Source organism: Malus domestica, chromosome 17 (genome assembly GCF_042453785.1).
Source record: "Malus domestica chromosome 17, GDT2T_hap1".
Lineage (NCBI taxonomy): Eukaryota > Viridiplantae > Streptophyta > Magnoliopsida > Rosales > Rosaceae > Malus > Malus domestica.
The window spans coordinates 4342642-4365437 of record NC_091677.1 but is presented as its reverse complement, the minus strand read 5'-3'; the positions used below and the strand labels follow the sequence as shown (position 1 = coordinate 4365437).

The 22796-nt window shown below is 39.6% G+C and overlaps 3 protein-coding genes and 1 long non-coding RNA gene across 6 annotated transcripts; 2 read left to right on the top strand and 2 right to left on the bottom strand.

Moving 5' to 3' along the window:
• Nucleotides 1-1966: 1966 nt before the first annotated feature.
• LOC114823202 (uncharacterized) lies at nt 1967-6177 on the top strand. Of its 3 annotated transcripts, none has more exons than XM_070816900.1 (4): nt 1967-2671; nt 3318-3468; nt 3796-5635; nt 6014-6177. In XM_070816900.1, exons 2-3 carry the CDS (start codon nt 3324-3326, stop codon nt 5028-5030), a joined length of 1380 nt encoding a protein of 459 aa, XP_070673001.1. In that variant the 5' UTR covers nt 1967-2671; nt 3318-3323; the 3' UTR covers nt 5031-5635; nt 6014-6177. The 3 variants fall into 3 exon arrangements, with proteins under 3 accessions (XP_070673001.1, XP_070673002.1, XP_070673000.1); XM_070816901.1 differs by having other exon boundaries at nt 2141-2671; nt 3832-5635; XM_070816899.1 differs by lacking the exon at nt 1967-2671 and having other exon boundaries at nt 3062-3468.
• A 2484-nt stretch (nt 6178-8661) lies between these two features.
• LOC103404498 (uncharacterized) lies at nt 8662-10281 on the top strand. The gene has a single exon (XM_008343422.4). The coding sequence runs from the start codon at nt 8662-8664 to the stop codon at nt 10279-10281; it is 1620 nt and encodes a 539-aa protein (XP_008341644.3).
• A 2085-nt stretch (nt 10282-12366) lies between these two features.
• On the bottom strand, nt 12367-22379 carry LOC103432083 (alpha-1,4 glucan phosphorylase L isozyme, chloroplastic/amyloplastic-like). Its single transcript, XM_029098622.2, has 15 exons — nt 21836-22379; nt 21053-21291; nt 20848-20949; nt 20491-20667; nt 20114-20389; nt 19632-19903; nt 19418-19535; nt 18942-19328; nt 18701-18853; nt 18462-18590; nt 18061-18297; nt 17773-17849; nt 17112-17298; nt 12987-13187; nt 12367-12834 (listed from the first exon to the last, which is right to left on the bottom strand). Exons 1-15 carry the CDS (start codon nt 22044-22046, stop codon nt 12718-12720), a joined length of 2883 nt encoding a protein of 960 aa, XP_028954455.2. The 5' UTR covers nt 22047-22379; the 3' UTR covers nt 12367-12717.
• LOC139193854 (uncharacterized) lies at nt 14337-14759 on the bottom strand. Its single transcript, XR_011578367.1, has 2 exons — nt 14653-14759; nt 14337-14587 (listed from the first exon to the last, which is right to left on the bottom strand). It is a non-coding gene; the product is annotated as an uncharacterized lncRNA (long non-coding RNA).
• Nucleotides 22380-22796: the final 417 nt, after the last annotated feature.

The window sequence follows — 22796 nt, the reverse complement described above, 5'->3', positions numbered from 1 at the left end:
AAAAAAAATCCCTCTTCTTCTTCGCGATTGTCTTTCTCGTGAAGATGCCGCACATCCTGCAACCCTAAACCCAAATGACAGAGCCTTCAACTTCGATTTACCCTGACAACAGAGCATTTGACTTCGATTTTGGGTCACAGATGGATCTGGGAACACCCGCCAACCGCCCTTAGGCGCGCCTCAGCCGCCTAGGCTTGCCTCAACCACGCCTCGGTGAGTTTTCGCCCATTCCCATTAGGCAGAGGCGTTATCACTCCCGCCCCGCCTCCAAAACCGCCTAGGCGCACAACACTGTGTTGTACTGTACCTTACCAAGTGTTTCTTCGGCACGAATTGCTCTTGCTCGCACGTCAGGGAACCCTATAGTGCAATGTTTGTTGACATCTAGCTACGCTCATGCCATTGGAAAGTAGTCCCCTGTTGGCCAGACCGGATCTCCCGACTCCAGTGAACATTTCCTAGGAGAAATCTTTCGTGGCTCTGCGGAGCTCAGCCATCGTCGATGTTTGATAAGACGTGCTACCAGATACCTAATAGAACAATATTAAGCATATGATGATTGCAAAAGGTTTTCCCAACACCTAATAATTTGCCTCACAAAACTTGGTAAATTGGTGTAGTTTTTTTAGTTCGACAATATTCTAATCTAATATAAATCACGGTACACTCTCATATATATCCACTGTTCTAAAAATCCCCGCCTAGCGCCGCCTAGGCCCCGCCTAGGCGCTAGGCCCCAACCCACCGCCTAGACCACCTAGGCACCCGCTTAGCCCGCCTAGGCATCCACCTAGACCCGCCTAGGTTGCAACTCACTTAGACTAAAAATACATAACTTTCATTTTGCATTTTGTTTTTTTCCAATAAATTGTAAGAGACTTGTTGCATACTTGAATGAACAAACATTATATCCTTATTTCACATGTTTTCATTATGTTCCAATACTTCATGATATATATGCATTCTATTTTGTAGTTTATGATGAAATTATATATATTTCAAGTAGAAGCAGACACTTATTTACATGAAATATGATAGATTTACTTAAATCCGCCTAGTCCGCCTAGGCGCCCGCCTAGGCCCTGCCTAGCCGCCTAGGCGCTAGGCCCCAGCCCGCCACCTGACTAGCGCCTAACGACTTTTAGAACCTTGTATATATCAAAAAGCTAAAGGCTGGAAATATTATATTGTGTATCACGTCAACATAAATAAGGTCTAATAATACAAGTAATTTATATTTGATCCCTAACATCTCTAATATTGTGCAAATAATTTGTATTTGATCCCTAACAGTTTTCTTAGTGAATTGATGGTTCAATACCTTTTGGTTATGTTATTTATGTAGTTTTGTGTTTTATATGCGCATTCATATACATCTCTATCTCTCTCTCTCTCGCGCAATTTTGATTGGACTTGCATGCAATGCTTTATGTAGAGAGAGATGATATTCGGATTAACTTATTTATATTTTTGTCGTGTTCGTGTAAATTCACATGTTGATCAACATGTAAAAATAATATCAATATAACAATGTAATCCAAATACCAAGTTGATGTTTGTAGTAGTTTCGACTAAGAATTCATAAGGACGAATTAGTTGAAATTGATGTATCTCGAAAATAAAGTCAATAATCTTAGAATCTTGCTTCAACTTTGTAGAAAATACATGTTGTCATATTTCCGGCACACATAAAATCTCTCCATGCCTACCCATATTTTATTTTTTTTGTACATCGATATTTTTACAATAAGAGAATGAAGAGTTCGATTAAGCCACATACCTAATCTAGTATCAAATTTTCCATCCACGATATTCAAACCTAAGACCTCTCATTTTCAAATGAAGATTAATACCATCAGACTATAGTACTGATTGATCACGCCACCCCTAATTAAACGATTGATTTCAATTAAAAATGTGAGAACACGCCACCGTTTTTAATATTTTATAAACAGAACGACGTGTTGTTAGGAAACCGTTCTCTGGACAGGAACGTGTCTAGAAGCCAGTCGCTGCGAATATTCTCTGACGATTACCTGACAGAATCTTTTTGGTGCTCAACCCTGAGTATCCAGAATCACAGAGGGGCATCCGCCGTAATTTTAACTAAGATCCTTACCTCTTTCAGTAATTTCGCATCAAGAAAGTTTTCCATCCTCGGGCCGCCACCGAAAAAACCCACAAATGGCTATAAAACCCGCCAGCGCCAAAATTTCATCCGATCCCCAACCTCTTTCATTCCGATTCGATCAAATTTCTATCTCCGATCTTCAATTCGAGATTCCAATCGTTCGATTCGATCTTTTTCCTACCTGTTGATCCCAATTTCATTCCTCGCCGTGCCTCCAATCCGATTCTAGGGTTAGGGTTTTGAATTTTCCAGAAAAGTTTTCGATCCGAGAAAGGGTTTTTTCCTGATCTGTGAAAAAATTGTTCGCTGATAGTTTTTCGCTGTCCCAGTTGTTATGGGTGGTTCAAAAGTTTCCAGATTTATCTGAAAATTTGGGAAAGTTTTAGGTTTTTTTGGAAGTTTCCAATTTTATATTGTTTTTGTCTGTAATTGCTCGTAAGTTAGTATTTAAAATTAAAATTGTAGTAATTTTTGGGTTTTGACGTTTGAGAGGCTGATTATTTGGTGCTTTTGTCAGTTGCTGGAACTCCATATTTTCAGGTAAGGATCAGTTCCTTTAGCTAAGCTCAGTAGTATTAATCATTTAAATTTTTTTTTTAAAATAAATTACTGTGTATTTTAGATAATTGTTTGACTGGTAGACTATATTTGTTTGCTCTTAGTGCCCCTGCATATATTGCAGTACAGAAATTGGTATCAAATTATGTGTAAACATGGTTTGTTGCAAAAAATGATGCAAAAGTAGATGTTTTGAAGTTAACATCGTATGTTCTTTTTTAAGGAATATGTGTCACTGTCACTTATCGAAAGGAAAAATGAAAGAATTGAATACTAAGCGACGATCTAATTAGTCGATATAAGTAGCTTCAACTTCACAGACAATTTTTTTCTGAAGCTAGATTGATGCTTGTTGGGAAGTAGGTGGTATTCAATGTGTTATGCCCATAGTTTTTCGTACCTGATGCGGTTTTTGTTTCAAATTCGGCGTCCATATTTATTGAGAAAGCACGAACACTGTTGATTAAGTCAAGTCATTTGGAGGGCATAGTTTCATGAAGATTGTTATTTTGTTCTCGTTTCTGAAATCTTTATTTGCTGCTTTCTGCTTTGGGTGGGAGTTTTAGATTAGGAAAAATGCTGTGTTGCATATTCAATGCTCCACTTCAAATGTGACTTCACTTTGCAGGAGAAAATGACAAACAAACGGCCTTTCCATGGTGACGATTCTTATGAGGTTGCTTGGAAGCACCCAAGACAATTGGAATACGCAAATGAGCCTGCTCCAATTGTGGATACTTTTCCTTTTAGTAGCGCCCCCAAGAAATTTCAAATTTCAGGTACCAAATAGTTGGATGGTCAATTAGTCACTAATTATTCGATTTCCAAGTTGTGCATATAATGGTTGGCGGAAACTTTAGAAGATGTAGATGTATAACATGCTCCATGGATCTGGAATTGCAATTTAGAGTTTAATCTGGACCATTAACACAATCTGACCTTCAAAATGAAATAATGGCATCAGTTTTTTATACTCTAATGCAAGTTAGTGCTATCTATTGTGAGTTGATATAATGTTTACGAGGGCTAATGCATGTTTTTGTTAGCTGGGTATTTTCTGTAGATATTTAGTTTGATCCTATAGCTGATGTAATTACTATATGAAGATGGTGAAGGTGATGGGAGTTTTAGTACAAGTCCAGATGAAGGAGGGTTTGCAAGTGACTTGGGAACTGAAATCTCAAATGAGACCTATAGAGAACTTGAAAATGGTGCTTCTGGAAGCTTCTCTCGATTTTGGTTGGCCAACAACAGTTTGTTTGAAGCTCATGTAAGACCTGAGGCAGCAGGGCATCTGTCATTATTCCCAGAATTTTTTGCACCTGCAAACCATCGGAGGGCTTTACTTCATTCTAATGATATCTGCTTATCTCCTGTTGATTATCCTCCTCAAAAGCTAGTTTCTATCGGACCTCAGCATCAAGCTCATGTTCCAGAATGGGGCCATGAGGGTTCACACACTTCAGATCATCTGGAGAAATTGGATCCTCAGCATAAACTTTCATATGCTTCCGGCCAGGGCCTTGGTGTCGATGAGGTGAAGCTGATGGGTACCTGTATCATTTCTATGCCTGATCTTGAAGCATCTGAAAACTATTTATGTGAAGATACGGCAGCTAGAAACCACTGTATGTGTGCTGATGCAGGTTCTGTTAGATGTGTGAGACAGCATGTCCTGGAAGCAAGAGAGAAATTAAGGAAAGACCTTGGAGAGTGCCTATTTGAAGAGTTGGGATTTTATGAAATGGGAGACGAGGTTGCAGATAAATGGACTAAAGATGAAGAACATGCCTTCCATGATGCCATCCGTTCTAACCCTGCATCACTGGGTAAGAACTTCTGGCACCATCTTTCAGTGGCTTTTCCTTTGCGACCGCATAAAGACCTTGTCAGCTATTATTTCAATGTTTTCATGCTCCGTCAACGTGCTGAGCAGAATAGGTTTGACCCTCTAAACATTGATAGCGATGATGATGAGTGGCAAAAATGTGAACTTGGAGTGGTCGATGATGACGAGGACGCATTGGTGGAATCTCCTGTAAATCTAGATGCTCCTGCCTATAATCAGGTAGAACATTTTGACAGTTTCAATGAACAAATTGAGGATGCTGATGACGTAGATGGTTGTAATGATAATGCCGATGTCGTTGGTTGTGCTGGAATTACGGACGAGGATGCAGGCGATATAGATGATGGCCCAGAATCTCATGCTGAGAATCCCCTTGGTGATTGTGGTGCTGCTGAAACTTGCGTTCTGGATAAAACTCCTAGCAGTAACAGAGAGGATTATGATATTGAAGATGATTCTTGCACATCATATGAGCATCAGCAAGGAAGTTGAATTATGTTGTCAACTTACTGGGGAGAATGATGCAAGAGACTGCAGCGTAGAACAACTCCTTGCCTATTTAATTACACGAAGTATCTTGATTGACCTGCATCAACACAGTTAAATAATAAGATGGCAAAGGTCGGCGATGAACTACAGTACGGTTACTAACTCCTTGTACTGTTGCTTCATTCAAGCCAGCTTTGGGCTGTATGAACTCCTTGGAGCCTTTTGTTTTTGATTTCGAGAACCCTGAAGAAGGATTTTCGAGTTGGCGATAAATGGGTAGCCCTTCAAAAGTGAAAGTAGTATTCTTTTCACTTCTTGGAAGAAGGCAGCTACAGATGTAGGCTTCTAGTACATGATGGATGTCCTCCGCGAGCCAGTCAAAGGGATAACCGTGGCCGGGAAACTCCTTCCTTCAGTGAACAGGGTAGAATTTCGTTACCTGTGTTCTTCCGTGAGACGAAAATCCTGCTTTCCCTTGTCAGGATGAGTCCCGTGAGAACGGTAACATAAAAGAAACGGTTTTCAGTCGAAGCAATCGAATCAAAAGTTCGTTACGAAGAATTCTACACTGTTATCATTTTGGAAGTGTTGTATTCATCTGTGATGAGGTTAAGGCCCCGTTTGGGATTGAGGTGATTTTAAAAAAAGCCACTGTGAAAAAAAGCTGAGGGTCATTTTTGTGTTTGGTAAACTGAAAAAAAAAGGCTTATTTTGGAAGCTGCTGTGAGAATAAGCTGAAAATCAAAGGAAAAGCTGAAGCTGCTATTTGCTGCTTCGAAAAAAAGCCAATTTTTTCAAAGCACACGGAGCTACAGTGCTCATTTAATGAAAAGACACACTATCATCCTGCTTTTTTTTTCAAAAGCACTTTCACAAAAACGTTTACCAAACACTCTACTGGCTTTATTTCACAGCCGCTTATTCTCACAGCACAGCCGCTTATACTCACAGCAGCTTTTTTTCAAAGCACAGCAATACCAAACCAGCCCTAATTCGTTTTATGTTTTGTGTTCGTTTTCCCAGTGTACTCTCTTATTTGATACTACCATCTCTCTCAATCCTTTTAAATATTATTATTATTTTTTTAATATTTTTTTGGATCAATTATTTGTATTTAATATACTTTACATGAATTAAATACTTGTCCAAACTTCTCTAGTAAGCTTTCTCAGAATCTACAGCAATCCCAAAATCCCCACATTTATAAGGGGGTGTACTCAATTGAGATTTTGAGGGATTTTAATTCTTTTAATGAATCTAAGGGTAATCAATCAGGATTTTAAGTGATTCTTTGAAATTCAAGGTGTATTCAATTAGAATTTTAAGATAATTTATTAAAATCCTTAGAAATCCGGGTGTATTCAATTAGGATTTTAAAGAAGTTATAACATTTCAGGTGTATTCAATTAAAAATTGATTTTAAAGAATTTGAGAAAGTTGGGAATTAGAGGCAATTGGAGAGATTTTGTAGTGTATTTTAAGTATCCACAAATCTCACATCTTCCCATGAGATTTCGAGGAAATTGAATCAAAATTTTATATAGAATCTCTACAAATCAATTAAACTCTATAAAAATCCATGGATTTATAAATCCATCAAAGTCTATCAAATTCTCAATTGAATACACATGTTTTATATTAAGGGGTTATGTTACGGAGATTATCTTTTTAAATCATATTTTTTAGATTATATGATATGGTGGTTGATGATTGTATTTTTTTTATTGAATTATTAAAAATAAATTTTAATCATCAACCGTCACGTTATGTAATTTATAAAGTATGGTTCTGTTAGCATTTTTCTATATTAAATTAGCGTCCAAATCATTTGTAGATTTTTTTAACAAACAATAAGCGATAGTGAGTTAAATGTTAGAGGGAATTGGTGGGTTCCACAAAATAAGGTAAAGTTAAGATATTAATATTTTAAAGTGCTTAATGGCTTAGTTAAAAACACTTTAAAAAATAAAAATAAAATTGCTAACTTCTTTGAAGATGCTCTTAGCACCTTTTATAATATAAAAAAGTTTATAATTATGACAGATGTAAAAGATAAAATTTTCTCACACTTTTTGTTTTTGTTTTAGTTTTCATCTCTTTATTTTTGTCCGCTTAATTTTCTTTTTATTTATTCAATCTATATACCAACGAAAAGAAAAGAAGCATGCGAGAATGTTTTCCCAATGAAAGAAAAAACAGATCAAGGATTTGAAATGTAGTGTCCAAATTGATGGCATGCACAAAGAATTGAGGTCAAGAGTTTGGTTAAATGTCAAAATCTTGTTGACGTGACCAAATGATTAACTTTATGCATGCTAATGTACTTCCTTAAAAGTTAATAAAAAATTAACCATCCAGCTACCTACACGTGTTAAATTTACTGTGACTCGAGTGCTTTTTACCATACTAAAGAAAATGTACAACTCACTGAAAGAAGGATCACCCACTTCTTGAGCCTTGCGCCCCAAGCAACACCACAAATGAAGGGTTCTTTTGGGCATTTTACCCTCTTCAGTTGGTCACCCACTTTTTGCAAAGTGTTACCGTAAAATTTTAAATTGCGGTGAAACTTTCATACAGTCGTTTTATCTCTAAATATTTTTTTTTCTGTTTATTTTTGTATATTGACTATCATAAGATTTGTTCAATCTTAAAACTCGATATAGAATATGAGACAGATGAAGAAAAGAAAAGTATGGAAATCATTTCTATTTATAAACATATTTTGTTAGGAAAGCGATTATCAATAATTATAATATTCTATTAAGAGAAAATTTGATTTTTTCGTAATGAATTAAGAAAATTCATATCCATTCAACTTCTTGAATTTGAGTTAGAACGATGTTATCCATCTGACCCCGATGCAAGATTGTGTCTACGGCGGACGGGTGCTGTGATCCGGCAAGTTGGCATAAGAATTTCTCCAACTTCCGGTGATAGGTCCATGCCAAATTGGAGCATAGTGGTAGCAATAGCAAAATTGGTAGCTTGCAATATACGAGCAAGTGGGACAAAAGTCGGAGTCTCGTACTGTAGCTTTGCTTTCATGCAAGGATATCGTTTCTTTTTCTCCCTTTCCAAATGAGGCATAAGCTCCTAACATTAAACGTTTAGAGAGAGAGAGAGAGGGAGGGAGAGAGAGAGGGGGATTAGTGCCAGAAAGCTGCCAACATTAAACATTGCATTCTTTTTCGTAGTGTCTAGTCTTGCCAGCTACTGGCAAGGCAATACGCTCAGTCAGTGCTGCAGTTACGGAGATATTGCTTTGCCTTTTGGCTTCCACATTTACATTTCTTCAAGCACCACTCAAGAGAGAGAGACCTTACTGCTCAAACCAAAACCCTGAAATCTGAATCGTTTCTTCCCCAAGAGAGAGAGGTTTTGATTAGGGACCCAGATCTTGTTCTTGCCCACAAATTCTACAAAACCCAGAAGAAGTGCTTCTTCTCCAATCACTTTTGAAAGAAGCAAGAAAGCTTCGTCTCTGATCTGGGTTTTCAGCATCCTCTGTTTCTTGAGCTTTTTTCTGATTTTTGTTTTTCTGGAATGCGGTGGGAAGATTCAAACTTTCTCGGAAAATTGGAGTCCTTCTTGGTTTTGGGATCTGGTTTCGTTTGCTTTTCTAGTTAGAACGATGGAGCATGTGTGCAAGCTCTGCAAAAAGAGCTTCTTGAGCGGCAGAGTCTTGGGAGGTCACATGAGGTGCCATGGAGCAAAGAAATCGGCTAAAACTGAGAAAAATATCGAAATGTGCAGAGCACATTCTGAGGTTGAAGACGATGATCACGCTGGTTATGGATTACGAGTGAACCCGAAAAAGTCCTGGAAATTTTCAGGGCACTCGAAGTTTGAAGCTTCTGCGGGGGAAGAAAAAGAGTTCGTCTGCAGGTGCAGGGTTTGTGGCAAAGGGTTTCATTCGATGAGGGCGATGTTCGGGCACATGAGGCATCACTCAGGGAGGGAGAGGAAGGAGGCGCAGTCCTGCGAAGTTTGTGGTAAAGAGTTCGAAACGTTGAGAGCTTTAGCTACTCACAGCAGATGCCACTCGAAAAGTATTAGGGGAACTGATGGATTGGAGACTGTTTCTTCAAGCAAGAAGCTTGCTGTGGATTGCTGTCAGTACAGCAGTGAGACAATGGGGCTGATTCGGAAGAAAAGATCGAAAAGATTGAGGTACAAGATTACTAATTCAAGTTGTTCTTTTTCTAGTTTCAGTGTTAATGAATCTAAGTATGTCACTGAATTTGGGGAAGAAGTAGTAGAGGGGGCAATTTGTTTGATGATCATATCTGGTTGTGGAAGCAATTGGGATCGAATTAGTTCAGTCACTGAGTCTTCGGATAATAATTCCTTGTCTTTAGAGGTTCAATCACCAGGCTTAAAGAATTGGATCATGGGAAATAAGGGTGGTGTTTCTGTTTGTGATGATACTGTGAAATTCGTTGATTGCATTTCTGATGGTAAGAATGTCTCTGTTGAGAAGAAAGTACTTGAATTTAGCGAAAATAATTTTGGGTTTGCGAATGAGGAGGAAAAGAATGTCGAAACGGAAGATAGGTTCTTCAGGGGTGTAGGATATAAGAGGCCGAGACTGAATGAGGAATCTGTATTTGGGTTGTGTGATACTGAAATGGAAATGAATTTGGATATCATCAAGGAAGTAGAATTGGATGTAGCTGCATTCGGATCAATGAAGTCGGGTTTGAACAATAAACCCAAGTTTTATGCTACTGAATCTGAAGTCTTTGCTGATTCCCAGAAGAAAAGAGAGCACAAGTGCAGGCTTTGCAACAAGGTTTTCAGCACATATCAGGCACTTGGAGGCCACCAAAGAGTTCACAAATCAACCAGCACCACTTCTTTGGTAAATATTGAGGATTATGAAGATAGAATTCCGATTAACAAGTTTTCGAAGATGGAGTACAGTTGCAAGCTTGCCAAGCCTGAATGCAGTGATAATTCAGCAGCAGAAGAGAAGACGGAAAGAGTTATTGAGAATAAGGGTCACAAGTGCTCCATCTGCTTGAAGGTGTTCGCAACAGGCCAAGCGTTGGGTGGCCACAAGAGAGTTCATTTCGGCAAAGACCCCGAGACAGGTGCAGAAGAGTCCAGAGTGCTGAAGCAGCAGATTTCCGACATCTGCGATGCATTTGATCTTAGCCGTCCAATCGAAAATGGTGATGTTGATTTTAAGTCCTGGTGGCCTGGAAATGAACATAAGCAGGAGTTGTTGATGGATCTGATGCCCAACTGAGAAGTGATTCCATCAAAAGCAGCTTTTGAAGTTTCAAGTGGTAAAGCTTCTCTTTACAGCTTAGGTAGCAACCCAGGAATTTTTTGTCCAATTTCTGGATTTTACTATCCATGTGGAAATATATTCATATATGGTTCCAAAACTGCAGCTGACTGATACATTTTTGGAACTTATTGCCTGAAATATGAATTTTCTGTCTTTTGGAACTGTATTACATTTGAAAAACTATCAATATACAGCAACAGATGAGCAGAAATGTTACTTTTTTCCTTCTTTTTTCTATTCTTTTGCTTTTGAAGTCCACAAAGTTTGAACAGAACCCCTCATCTTGGTGACCTTTTTCTGCCACATTGTTTTGGCCACTTTGTGGGGATGGTGATTGAAAATGAAGTTCACAGCGTGAGACACGCTGGTGGTGAGGATTAAGACAGTTAAATAATTTTTAAATAAAACTTGTGTAGAGTGTTCCAACTCCCGACCATGTCATTCGTAGGGCACCTCTCACAAAGTATGGGACCCCGTTATATTTTGATTCTACTCAATTCTGTGGTCTCACTTGGTGTGAGAACTACCCTAATAAGACAGATACGTAATACATGATAAACCATGACAAACGTATTTTTTACTTCTTTCCCTCTATGTATCAATCGTCTTTTGCAAGTAACTAGAGATGCCTTTGCCTTGACCCAGAAGAGAGCAGTCCAACTGCACAGCTTAAAGTGCATTTCAAACTCAAACATCTAGTTACATCCTAGATCCAAGGCTTTAAGAACTCCAATCTTTGACTTATAAGCTTGGCTTTCAGTAAGCTTCATAAGCGACTTTTTAGGGCACAAACACGTATAATGTATAGATACACAAATAACTCAGTACGTATTTATATGCTAATGAAAATTTAGTACACGCTATAATTAAGAGTAAAATGGGGAAAGACTATGTACGATAGACCCCCCCTCCTCCCCCCTATCCGTGACTCTCGCAAAGCAAAGAACCTTGTTGGCTTGGGTGGGCTTTTTTTATGATTTTCCTTAGGTTCATGAGAGGAGTGAAGTTGCCCACCCACTTGCAGAGATGCACACAAAAGAATTGAATATGCAAAACTTTTGTGCCATATATATGCACACAAAAAATGGTAGATCATGTGAGTGTGGATGGGATCACTACTTGATTCAATCTCTGTACTCTTCTGGCCATGTGCTTGCAATGCTCTCTAAAAAAACAATTTAAGATGTGAGACTTTGGCGCTCTCTCTCTCTCTCTCTCTACTTGCCCACAATTCATTACAATTTACAAGAACCAATGTGCAAGAAAGCAAGATCTAAGTCTTGCGTTGCACTTACAGCTCAGGGACAGTCTTCATTTTCTTCTAAAAGACTAGACAAACATCCTAAATGGGCATGAAAATGTAAATGCGGATTAGGTGAGTTGGTCGCTATACGGATAATATGTTCGCTTGTTGTACTTTACTTTGAATCTCTCTTCTTGTGTATTAGAATCGTTTGTAGTATTTTAATTAACATTTAGTGGGGATCAATCCTATTTTGTAGGTCATGGACCGACCCAGCCTAATCGTAGGGCTAGGCTTAATTTCAAACCGGAATACTCTAGGTCTTGCATTATAAATTACGTTATATTTTAAAATTATTTACTATATTATACCGAGCTTTTTCAGCGTACTAACTAGAAGGTGTAGAGAGTACTAAAAGCCATCAAGCGGCTAACTTTATCCAGTGATTAATTTATACATGAGGACAACAAACACTAGGCTTAATTGCGTAATCGCATTATAAATTAAGTTACATTTCCAAATTTATTACTATATTATACCAAGCTTTTTTAGCGTACTAACTAGCAAGTGTAGAGAGTACTAAAAGCCATCAAACGGCTAACTTTATCCGGCGATTAATTTATACACAAGGACAACAAACACTAGGCTTAATTGCTTAATTGCATTATAAATTAAATTACATTTCCAAATTTATTACTATATTATACCGAGCTTTTTTAGTGTACCAACTAGTAGATGTAGAGAGTACTAAAAGCCATCAAGCAGCTAACTTTATTCGGCAACTAATTTATACATGATGACAACAAACACTAGGTTCGTATTATTTAGTACCATCCAAGGTGTTACACGGTGTGCCAAACGAGAGCTACCTCATTTGTTTTTGCTCCAGTACATTTTCCCTCTTACAACTTGTATTCGTGTTACAATAAAAAACTAATTTCTTACCGAACCAAACGAGATGGTGGTGCTTATTTCAAAAAACCGCTTTTTTCCCGAGCATTTAAGGTAATAGTGTAGCAACCAAACGCTGCCCTTTTATTCCGAGCAGTTTACCTTTACATGAGAGAGATAGAGAGGGAGGGAACAATAAAAGCCGAGGATCATCACAACGGCGTGGTAAGACCGTGTTTGGTTACGAGCAGAAACTTCTATGGCAACTCGACGGGGTTGATGTTCCATATGTCATTAGCATATTCGTGAATGGTTCTGTCACTGCTAAACTTGTACGAGCCTGCTGTGTTCAGGATCGACATTCTCGTCCATCTCTGTCACCCGAAAACAACAGGTAAAAACATTAGCCACGAATGAACTCAAAACATTGCTCAGGGCTATAAAAACATGTTGAGATTCAGCAGAGTAAATGTATGCCGGCGATGTATCAGTACCAAGGAGGTATGTATGCCGCGAATTATCTCACCTTTTGGTTTCGATATGCCTCATCGACCTTCTCTTGGCATTCTATGTAACTGGGGAAGTCCTTGCCGACGAGGAAATAATCTGCACGGCCAAATCCTTCATTTCCTTCCAGGGATCCAATCAGTTCGTCATAATTGTCTGACCCAAAAACACCGCTTTTGACGAATTCCTTGACTTCTTCAAAACGTGGGTCTGGAACAAACTGCATAAAGAGAGACATCAAAATTGCATCACAAGGGCAGTTCTTAAACAATAACATGGGAATGAAAGTTGTTGATGCACAAAACCGGATGGTCTTGGTACAACGTAAATCCGACCGTGAATCTGCATGAAATGTAAATGACACAAGAGTTATCGTGGTTCACCCCAAGGTTTGGGCTACGTCCACACTGAATATGTATTTATCTGAGAGTATTTGTGAGAGAAGGAACTCTGTGAGTGAAGAGCTTTGAGAGGGGGTGAGAAGGCTCCAGAAATTGGCCTCCGAGAGTGAGAGTGAGATCTCCCCTAGAATGAGGGTAGGAGTCCCCTTTTATAGAATAAGGGGCTCCTCCTCTTTTACAAAGTATGGGCTTTAGTGTGAGGCCCAAATACAAGGCCCAAGGCCCAAATATACGAGGCCCTAAATATGGTATAAACAGTAGTCCCCCAAGTCTTCAGTCAAGAGAGTCTTTTGGCTGGAGACTTGAAATTCAGTCCATGTGTGGGCCGAAGTAACTGATGCTCGATATGAGGCGGTGCCCAATCTGAAATGATGCTCAACTAGAAGTAGCACATGCTGTGAGGCTGCTCGGCTCGTGGCTTATGTTGCCTTGGTTAGCTCGACTTGCGGCGTTTGAAGGTGAGGGAGTCCCTTTTATAGAATAAGGGCTCGCTCCTCAATACATGAATGATGGGCTAGAGTTGATGCTCTCTAATGATGGTGAGGGAGTCCCTTTTATAGAATAAGGGTTCACTCCTCAGTACATGAATAATGGGTGCTCTCTAATGAAAGTGAGGGATTCCCTTTTATAGAATAAGGGCTCACTCCTCAATACATAAGTGATGGGCTAGAGTCCCCCAAATATTTTTCATGAGGCCCAGTTGAGGCCCAATATATGGTACATAATGTAGTCCCCCAAGTCTTCGGTCAATAGAGTCTGTTGGCTGGAGACTTCAAATTGAATCCATGTATGGGCCGAAGTGGCGGTTGTTCGGAGGCGGTCTTTGTAGACCATGCACTGAAGCTTTGTAAGTGAAGCTTTGCAAGTGAAGCTTTGAAGCTATAGCTCTGTAAATGAAGTCTTTGAAGCTAGAGCTCTTGTAAATGAAGCTGTTTGAAGCTGATTGACATGAGTGATGCTCATGAATGTTTATGTTGATTGACATGAGTGATGCTCATGGATGTTAACATGAGTGATGCTCATGAATGTTAACATGAGTGATGCTCATGAATGTTTATGTATGATTGGATGAGTGATGCTCATGAATGTTTATGTATGATTGACATGAGTAATGCTCATGTATGACTTGAAGTACTGGGCGTACTTTTGATCACCTGGTTGGTGGTAATAGCGGCGAGTTGCCGAATAATTGTGGAGTACTGGGTGTACTTTTGATCACCTGGTTGGTGGTAATAACGGCGGGTTGCCGAATAATTGCGGAGTACTGGGCGTACTTTTGATGACCTGGTTGGTGCTATTTCAGGCCTATGGGCCTTTGCCCTCCACAACATGTCAGCCATTTGTTTTGGGCTTTTCCTTTTTTTTTTTTTTTTTTTTTTTTTTTTTTTTTGACCCTCTGATGGGGTTTATACATATTACCCTCTGATGGGGTTTATACAGATGTCTCCGAAAGATAATAAAAATAAATTACATCATTCGGGTGAGGTGTTTATTCCTTGCTTTTGCAGTGTTTTTCTGATGCCCTCTCTCTATATCTTCACCTGGTAAGAAATCATAATAATAGAAAAATCTTTTGCTTTTCTCTTTTGCTTTTGTTTTTTGCTTTCTCTTTATTTTTCTTTCTTTTGGCAGATGACAGACAAGGGAATAATCTTTTGCTTTTGCTTTCTCTTTCTGCTCATTCTCTGTCCACCCATGTTCTATGGCCTTGGAGACCATCTGACTTTAACCTTTTAATTGCCATTGCTTTTCTTGCTTTTCTCTAAAATGACAGCTGCTTGGTATCCATAGCTTTTATGACTCCAGTTGGTTTTAACACTGATATTTCCGTGGTAATAATTGCAGCCAAAGTGACAGCTGCTTTCTGCTTTTCTTGTTGATGAATGCCTCGAGAAATTGCTGCTTCGCTCCTGGCAAAGCAGAATGTTTGTGGAAGACAGCAATAAAGAAAGCTCCTCCGTTTTGATCATGTGGGACTATCCTCATGCAGCGTTCTAATGGAAAATCAGAAACTTCCTCCTCTTGTTCATTGGCTACAGTTGCATGATCATCAGTTGATTGCAATGCATCTTCAACATTTCCACCATTCTCATGCTTTTCTCCCACTTCCATACTATCATTTGCGTCCATTTGTTCTGTAAAGCTTTTTTTTTCAGAAGGAAACATGCTTGTTTGCGGTAGGCGAACCGGCCCTTCGAAACCAGGTAAGGGTCCAGGCGTTCTGGCAGCCGCTCGTGATCTCAGCAAGGAGGAGGAGAGTGAGGATGGCGTGGGCCCCATGGCGGACGGCGTAGTAGGTGGTAGTTCAGATCGTGGGGTTCAGGATGACTAACTACAGCTTTCTCACACTCTAAAAAACCATGGATCCCGAAATGGGATCTGAGAGCAGGCAAGCTTAAAACTGGGAGAAGATGCACCTGATTTCCATCTTTTGCACACTGAAGTAAGGTGGAAGAAGGCAGATGTTGGTAGTCTCGACAGCATCATTTCGAGAAGGTCTTAACCCATCAGACCCGAGAAATGCAAACGGGTCGTGAGAGTTGTGGTGGCAGAGATGCAGGGCGAGCCCACTGAGGGTGCCAGGCATGCCTTGGACGTCCTTTATTCTCACTCTGAGAGCGTTCTGGGCTGTCGCTTTAGTCGTGGGCGGGGCCTCTTCTGGATGGACCAACGGGTGGCTTACATACATACAAAATCTCTCTGCGCACCCAATCTTTTGGTGACTGAAGCTTCTTGTAGTGCTGTCGGCGGAGGTCGGCGAATCATTGAGCTGATCGATCGTGTCCTCAAACAGGTCCTCGCAGACGGCCAGAGCTTTCTCCAGGCGGGCGTCGTTGACCCGGTTCATGACCCGATCTATGACCCGAGAGTGCGGACCTGGTCCATGGCCTGACCCATTCATCATCTTCGTCAGGTTCGAACGCTTCCCAATCTGCCAGCGAGTGCTTAGTGTCGATCCGAACGAGATCGATGCCCCGCGATCGGGCTAGGTCGATCAGCGACCCTGGGATGAAGCTTTGCCGCTTTTTAAGTTTGTCGGACGAAGAAGGTTGGGGTTGATATCTGGCGCTTCAGAAACACACGGAGGTGAAGAAGTTTGGGGTTGATCTGGACCGTTCGATTTGTATCTTTACACCACCAAACACTATTTATCAGATCTCTATATGAGGATACAGAAACAAATAGAGAGAGAAAAAGAGAGGAGATAACATGGTGGCTTGTTGTTTGTGGGGATTTTCTGGGAAAGATTTGGGTTCTTGGTTTCTGCAGATTCATGGCGGTGATGAAAAAAATGAAAGAGAACCGACATAGCTTTTTGTGTCGATTCCCACAGACGGCGCCAAATGTTGATGCACAAAACCGGATGGTCTTGGTACAACGTAAATCCGACCGTGAATCTGCATGAAATGTAAATGACACAAGAGTTATCGTGGTTCACCCCAAGGTTTGGGCTACGTCCACACTGAATATGTATTTATCTGAGAGTATTTGTGAGAGAAGGAACTCTGTGAGTGAAGAGCTTTGAGAGGGGGTGAGAAGGCTCCAGAAATTGGCCTCCGAGAGTGAGAGTGAGCTCTCCCCTAGAATGAGGGTAGGAGTCCCCTTTTATAGAATAAGGGGCTCCTCCTCTTTTACAAAGTATGGGCTTTAGTGTGAGGCCCAAATACAAGGCCCAAGGCCCAAATATACGAGGCCCTAAATATGGTATAAACAAAAGTAACAATTTGGTTATTCAGACAAACCTTCCCCTCGGCTCGTTCTTTTCTCAGCCCAGCAATCTCATGAGCTTCAGCACCAAATAGGAAAAAGTTGTCTTCTCCAACCTCTTCTCTTATTTCAACATTGGCACCATCCAGAGTCCCGATTAGGATGCAGCCATTCATTGCAAACTTCATGTTGCTGGTTCCACTGGCCTCCATCCCCGCGGTACTACAAATAAATAACAATTGAAAAAAGGTCGATTAACAGTTGGTTTGCGTGTATGTTTAGCTTCAATCAGTTCCATTGAAGTCATTCCCGCTCAAGTTCCACGCCTTGTACGAGTAAGATCCCATGATATATTATCCAGCACAAGGAAGGCTCACCTAGATTGTTAGTTTAATACACAATGCTCTGAACTCTCTAGTCTACAAGTTACAAGTGTAATCGATGGACTTCAAGTTGGCTACGGCGAAAACTATAACTTCCCCAGCTAATCTGCTTGAATTTGACTCTTGGCTATTCTCGCAAACCCAGCCAAACCCCTTTTTTCTTACTAAAATATCAATTATTGCTTAAAACTTAAGCTGTGGAATTTTTTTTAAAACCAATTCCTGATGCTTCTCCACTTATATACCCCTCGCAGACAGAAAAAGCATGTGGCCAGCGGAAGTACGAATCATATAACGAATAAGACCACATTACCTGATGTGCTGTGAGAGCTCACTTGCAGGAATTAACTGTTCAGCAACACTGACATTGTAATCAGGGACGAAGACAACCTAATATGACAATTGATAATATAAATTAGTGGGTCAGTAATTCAGATGAACTCACAGCAAATCGAAAATACACGCATGTAAAGATATTGTGTGTGTTTGTTCTTTTACAGAGCCAACTTATATTTACTGTAAGTCAATAAAGCATTGCAAATCACTTGTTTTTATCATGTTGTTAATGCCAGGACACTATTAACACCAAAGATATCGATACCTTCAGTAGATCACCAATACTAGGATCACAATTCACTGTTGCCCCTACATCTGTGATAAATTTCACAATTCTCTTGGCTTGCACATACGTAGCAAATGCTTTTCCTCCAAACATACAAACTCGTGGAACAAACTTTGACTTCCTTTCCGAAGCACTCATTTCTTTCATTTTCTTGTAGCGGTAAACAATTCCCATAATGTTCATCAGTTGTCGCTTGTATTCATGAATGCGCTTCACCTGAACAGAAGCATGCGAATAAGAAAAGAAAACTTTGATTGAGGCATGATGAGAAACACAAGGAAATTTGTGCAGTGAATAAACCAACTATGCGTGAAGTTGGCTGTGCAGGCTTCCATCTATTTAATACACATTTGGAGGAGATTTGAATGCATAGAAAATACCTGTATATCGAACATTGCATCAGGGTTGACAGAATATCCCGTTCTTTCTTTGATCAACGACACAACTTTCAACTTGTTGTTCCTTTTTGCTTCCCTCCATTGGGTTTGGAGGTCCTGATCATCTGCAAACTATTACAAAATCAAATAACAGAGATAAGTATATGGCCATAACAACGATACTGCAAAAATTGTATAAAAGTCAACATAAACTCCATATTGTTCATTCTTATGAGTTTTACCTTTCGTAATTCAGCCAGTTTTTCAGTATCTAAGACCCAGTCTTCCGTGCCAATCCACTTCGTTATAATGTTACTTAAATCTGGATTACAGAAGCGGATCCATCTTCTCGGTGTCACACCATTTGTTTTGTTTTGAAATTTATTAGGCCACAACTGCCAAATTTGCAGGTTAGAGATCGATAAAAGAGCAATTTTTGAACCTTGAAAGAGCCTCGTCTTTACTAAAACTGTCAAGGCTTACCTTATAAAATGAATTAAATACTTCATCTTTCACTATCTCACTGTGTATTTCAGCAACACCATTTACCGCATGACCACCCACAACACACAGATTCGCCATACGTACTAACTTCGGTGGTTCCACCACAACCTTTTTCTTTTTTTCCTCTTCGTGTTTCTTCACAGGTACGTTTTCTTCATCAGCAGATTCATCAGCAGACTCATCTTCCTCTTTTGAATCTTCAATTTCTTCACTGGGAACAGCAATGGAACTCTTTTTGGGTTTAACAATCAAATCCGCAAATTTGGCAGGCAAGTCAACATTTTCTAATATTCTCATCTCCTTAAGTTTCTTATCTATTAAATCATAGTCCGCTGTGCCATACTCCGAAATTATGGTCTGAATGAGCTGCAGAATTTGCAAACACAAGAAATCCATAAATTTAAAATCTCCAAAGGTAAAGAACTGTTTGAATTTAGTACACGGTCCTGCTTTACCTCCTCATCAATCATCTCTAAGATCTGAACATGTCGAGGAAGCAGTTTCTCCATAAGTTCCAAACTCCATTTCTCCAAGGCCTCAGGTAGAACAGTATGGTTTGTATATGCAACCGTTCTAGAACACACGTGACAGGATGTAAGGCGAAAGAAGTTGCTACAGTTAAGCATGTACCACTAACAAGTCTTCCTACATAATCACAAAAGGTGTTACCTTTGAGTAATATTCCACGCCTCCTTCCAGTCCAAGCCCTTCAAATCAATCAAAATTCTCATCAGTTCAGGAATGCAGAGGGTTGGATGAGTATCGTTCATCTGCACTGCGACCTTCTCGGGGAACTCTTGCCATTTGACATTTGCTCCAGATCTTCTCTCAAAACGTGCAATGATATCTTGAAGAGAAGCAGAGCATAAGGTATATTGTTGCTTCAAACGAAGTGTCTTGCCCTCCATTGATTCATCCCCAGGATAAAGTACGTAGCAAATCTGTTAATCATTGGAAAAACAAATATAAAACCGGAAATCTATATTTTCGGATCAAATCGACTGAGGGCTGATGAAAACCACATTCATTACAAGAAAGATTTATGAAATCATAAGCGGACACAAACCTGTTTTCTTTGGAGCAGTTAAAGGGGAAATTGGAAAATAAAGAAAACTGAAAGGAAACCGAAGGAAAGGAGCACAATATACAACCTTTTCAGCATTTGCTAAAGCTTCAGATGCTTTCGTGTGTTCTCCAGAATTAAAAGCATATAAATCAAAATCCTGTGATGAAGCTTTCGTCGACCAAAGCCGCAAGTTGATCGTGGTTTTAGTTTTGTATCCTGGTATTGGAACATCATAGGCAACAGCATCTATGTCTTCTCCTCCAATCCAATGTCGTTTTCCATCCGATCCAGTAACAACCTTTCCATAGAATTTTATTGGATAGGAGACATCATTTCTCACAATCTCCCATGGATTTCCCATCTGCAAGATTCAGCAACTAATAAGAAATAACGATTTCACCAAAAACCTTTAAAGAAAGTGAAGTCGTTGAAGCGAAATATAAAAACAGAAAGCATGCATACCTCAAGCCAATCCTCAGCAACTTCTTCTTGACCATCTTTCGTAATTTGCTGTTTAAATAAGCCATACTTGTACCTGAGTCCATAACCCCAAGCCGGATAATTTAAAGTCGCCAAAGAGTCCAAGAAGCAAGAGGCAAGCCGACCAAGACCCCCGTTTCCAAGTGCAGCATCCGGCTCCTATAATCAAATAATCTATATAAGTTGGTTGCACCAACACACAAACACAAAGTATGCAGAGAAGAATGAGGGCCATGACAGACATTAATAGAAGTGCATGGTTGCTAATAATGCAAAATTAATATGAATGTCCGTAACAAAATTTTGACGAAAAAGTAAGAGACTTAGCCAGAACCTCACCTGGTTAGCAACATTTTCTAACTTGTGTCCAAGCTTGCTTAAAGCCTCAGCATATGCACCATCTAGCTCTAAATTACCAACGGCATTTAACAGCGCTCTACCCTGCAAAGACAGAACTTTATGAAACGAGGCATATTGCAGTTATAGGTGACAGAAATGCACATCCACACTTGTGGGAAACAAATACAGGGAATTGATGACAAACCTGCAAAAATTCCATTGACAAATAATATGCCTGCTTTGCATTCAATTTTTCATAATAATTATTTGTTGCATTCCAGTTAACAATGAGCGCATCACGAACACTTTGTGCAGTTGCATAGAAGGCCTTTGGAAGCTCAAATTGCTCCGCAGAAAACAACGGGGTGAACTCTGCGTGGTATTTGATGCTTGAAGCGATGGATGCAGTATCTGGTGTGAATGAGCTGAATGCGCTTGCAGCATCTAAGTAAAAAATACAAAGTGCTAAACTGAGTGCAACACAATATCTCGAATCATTACATTAAAACATAAGAAAGAAAGACAATCTCTCCAATATATATATATATACACACACACACACACATATCAAAATTGAGAATTTTATGGGGATGATCCTAAACCCTCCCAGCAAACCAATATATATACACATATCAAAATTGAGAATTTTATGGGGATGATCCTAAACCCTCCCAGCAAACCAATCACATATTTACCATGTCAGCATCAAAAAAGGATCCGAAACCCAACAGCTAACACGCGCCATCTATCGATTCAAGATAGCTAAAATCCAGCTTAACCAGATGATTTTCAAGCTCTCAGCCATCTAATTAACAAACCCCATGTCCAAAAACTCCTCAAAATTTAAGTTTGATTGGAAACACGGATAGTAAATTATCATCACCAGATGAACAAAGCATGGATCTTTAATACATTTTTTTTATGTAAACTAATCGAGTGACGAACAATCAAAGCATCAAAGAAGAGAGAGGAAGATGAGGAGGAGGACCTTGTTCGATGATCGGATCCTTGAGCTCGTGAGGCTTGTCCAGAACGTTCTTCACGGAGAAGGAAAACGACCGCCTCCGATTCGAGGTCCTTGTGAACAAAAGCTTGGATTTGTTCTTCCTGGGACAGAAATCGATCAATTTGGACTGCGACTTGCAATGCCACACTGCCTCTGGTCCGCTACGAGTTGCAGAGAATTGGGAAGCCGCCATTGCTGCAAAATGTTCTCTCAGTAGAAGAAGACGACTCTCTCAAGTGTCTGAGTTTCTAAGTCACTGGGCCACTGAGACTCGTTCGTTTGTTTGTGAATGTGATGCGGATACTACTGAGATTATGAGGATCTGCCTTCTTTATCGCTTTTCACGAGACTTCACACACACACACCCTCTCTCTCTCTCTCTCTCTCTCTCTCTCTCTCTCTCTCTCAGTTTCCATTGATCACGGACCCCACTCTGTTTCTTTTACTAAATGCACTTTGCACTTCTGATTCATATGACAGTTGAGATGTGGTACATCCGTACCTGCGGTTTCATCTTACATGAAATGTTCCACCGAATTACCCTTTAATATGTGAGAAAAAAAACTTACGTATGACAGTATATTAGTGCATTAATACATCCGTGACGATGTACGCATTTCACATAAATCGTTCTCTTTAGCTAAGTTACTATGTCCACTCTTTCGTTCCAAAAATGAAGTATTACACATGTGATTTTATTATAAGGGTATCTAGATCGAATAACGCAGGACCATGTGAAAAGGTTGTATCATTTTGTCCAACTAAGTATTGTCATTTAGTTAAGTTTCCTTTCTTTATTCAAATTTGAATCTTCTTATTAAAAAAACAATTAAAAGTAATTTAGAATGTTGATTGTGAAAAGGAACAAAAAATTGGTATTTCAGTAATAATCGACTTTAAAGTTTAGAGATTAGCTACAATACTTACAAGTATTTAATGTAAT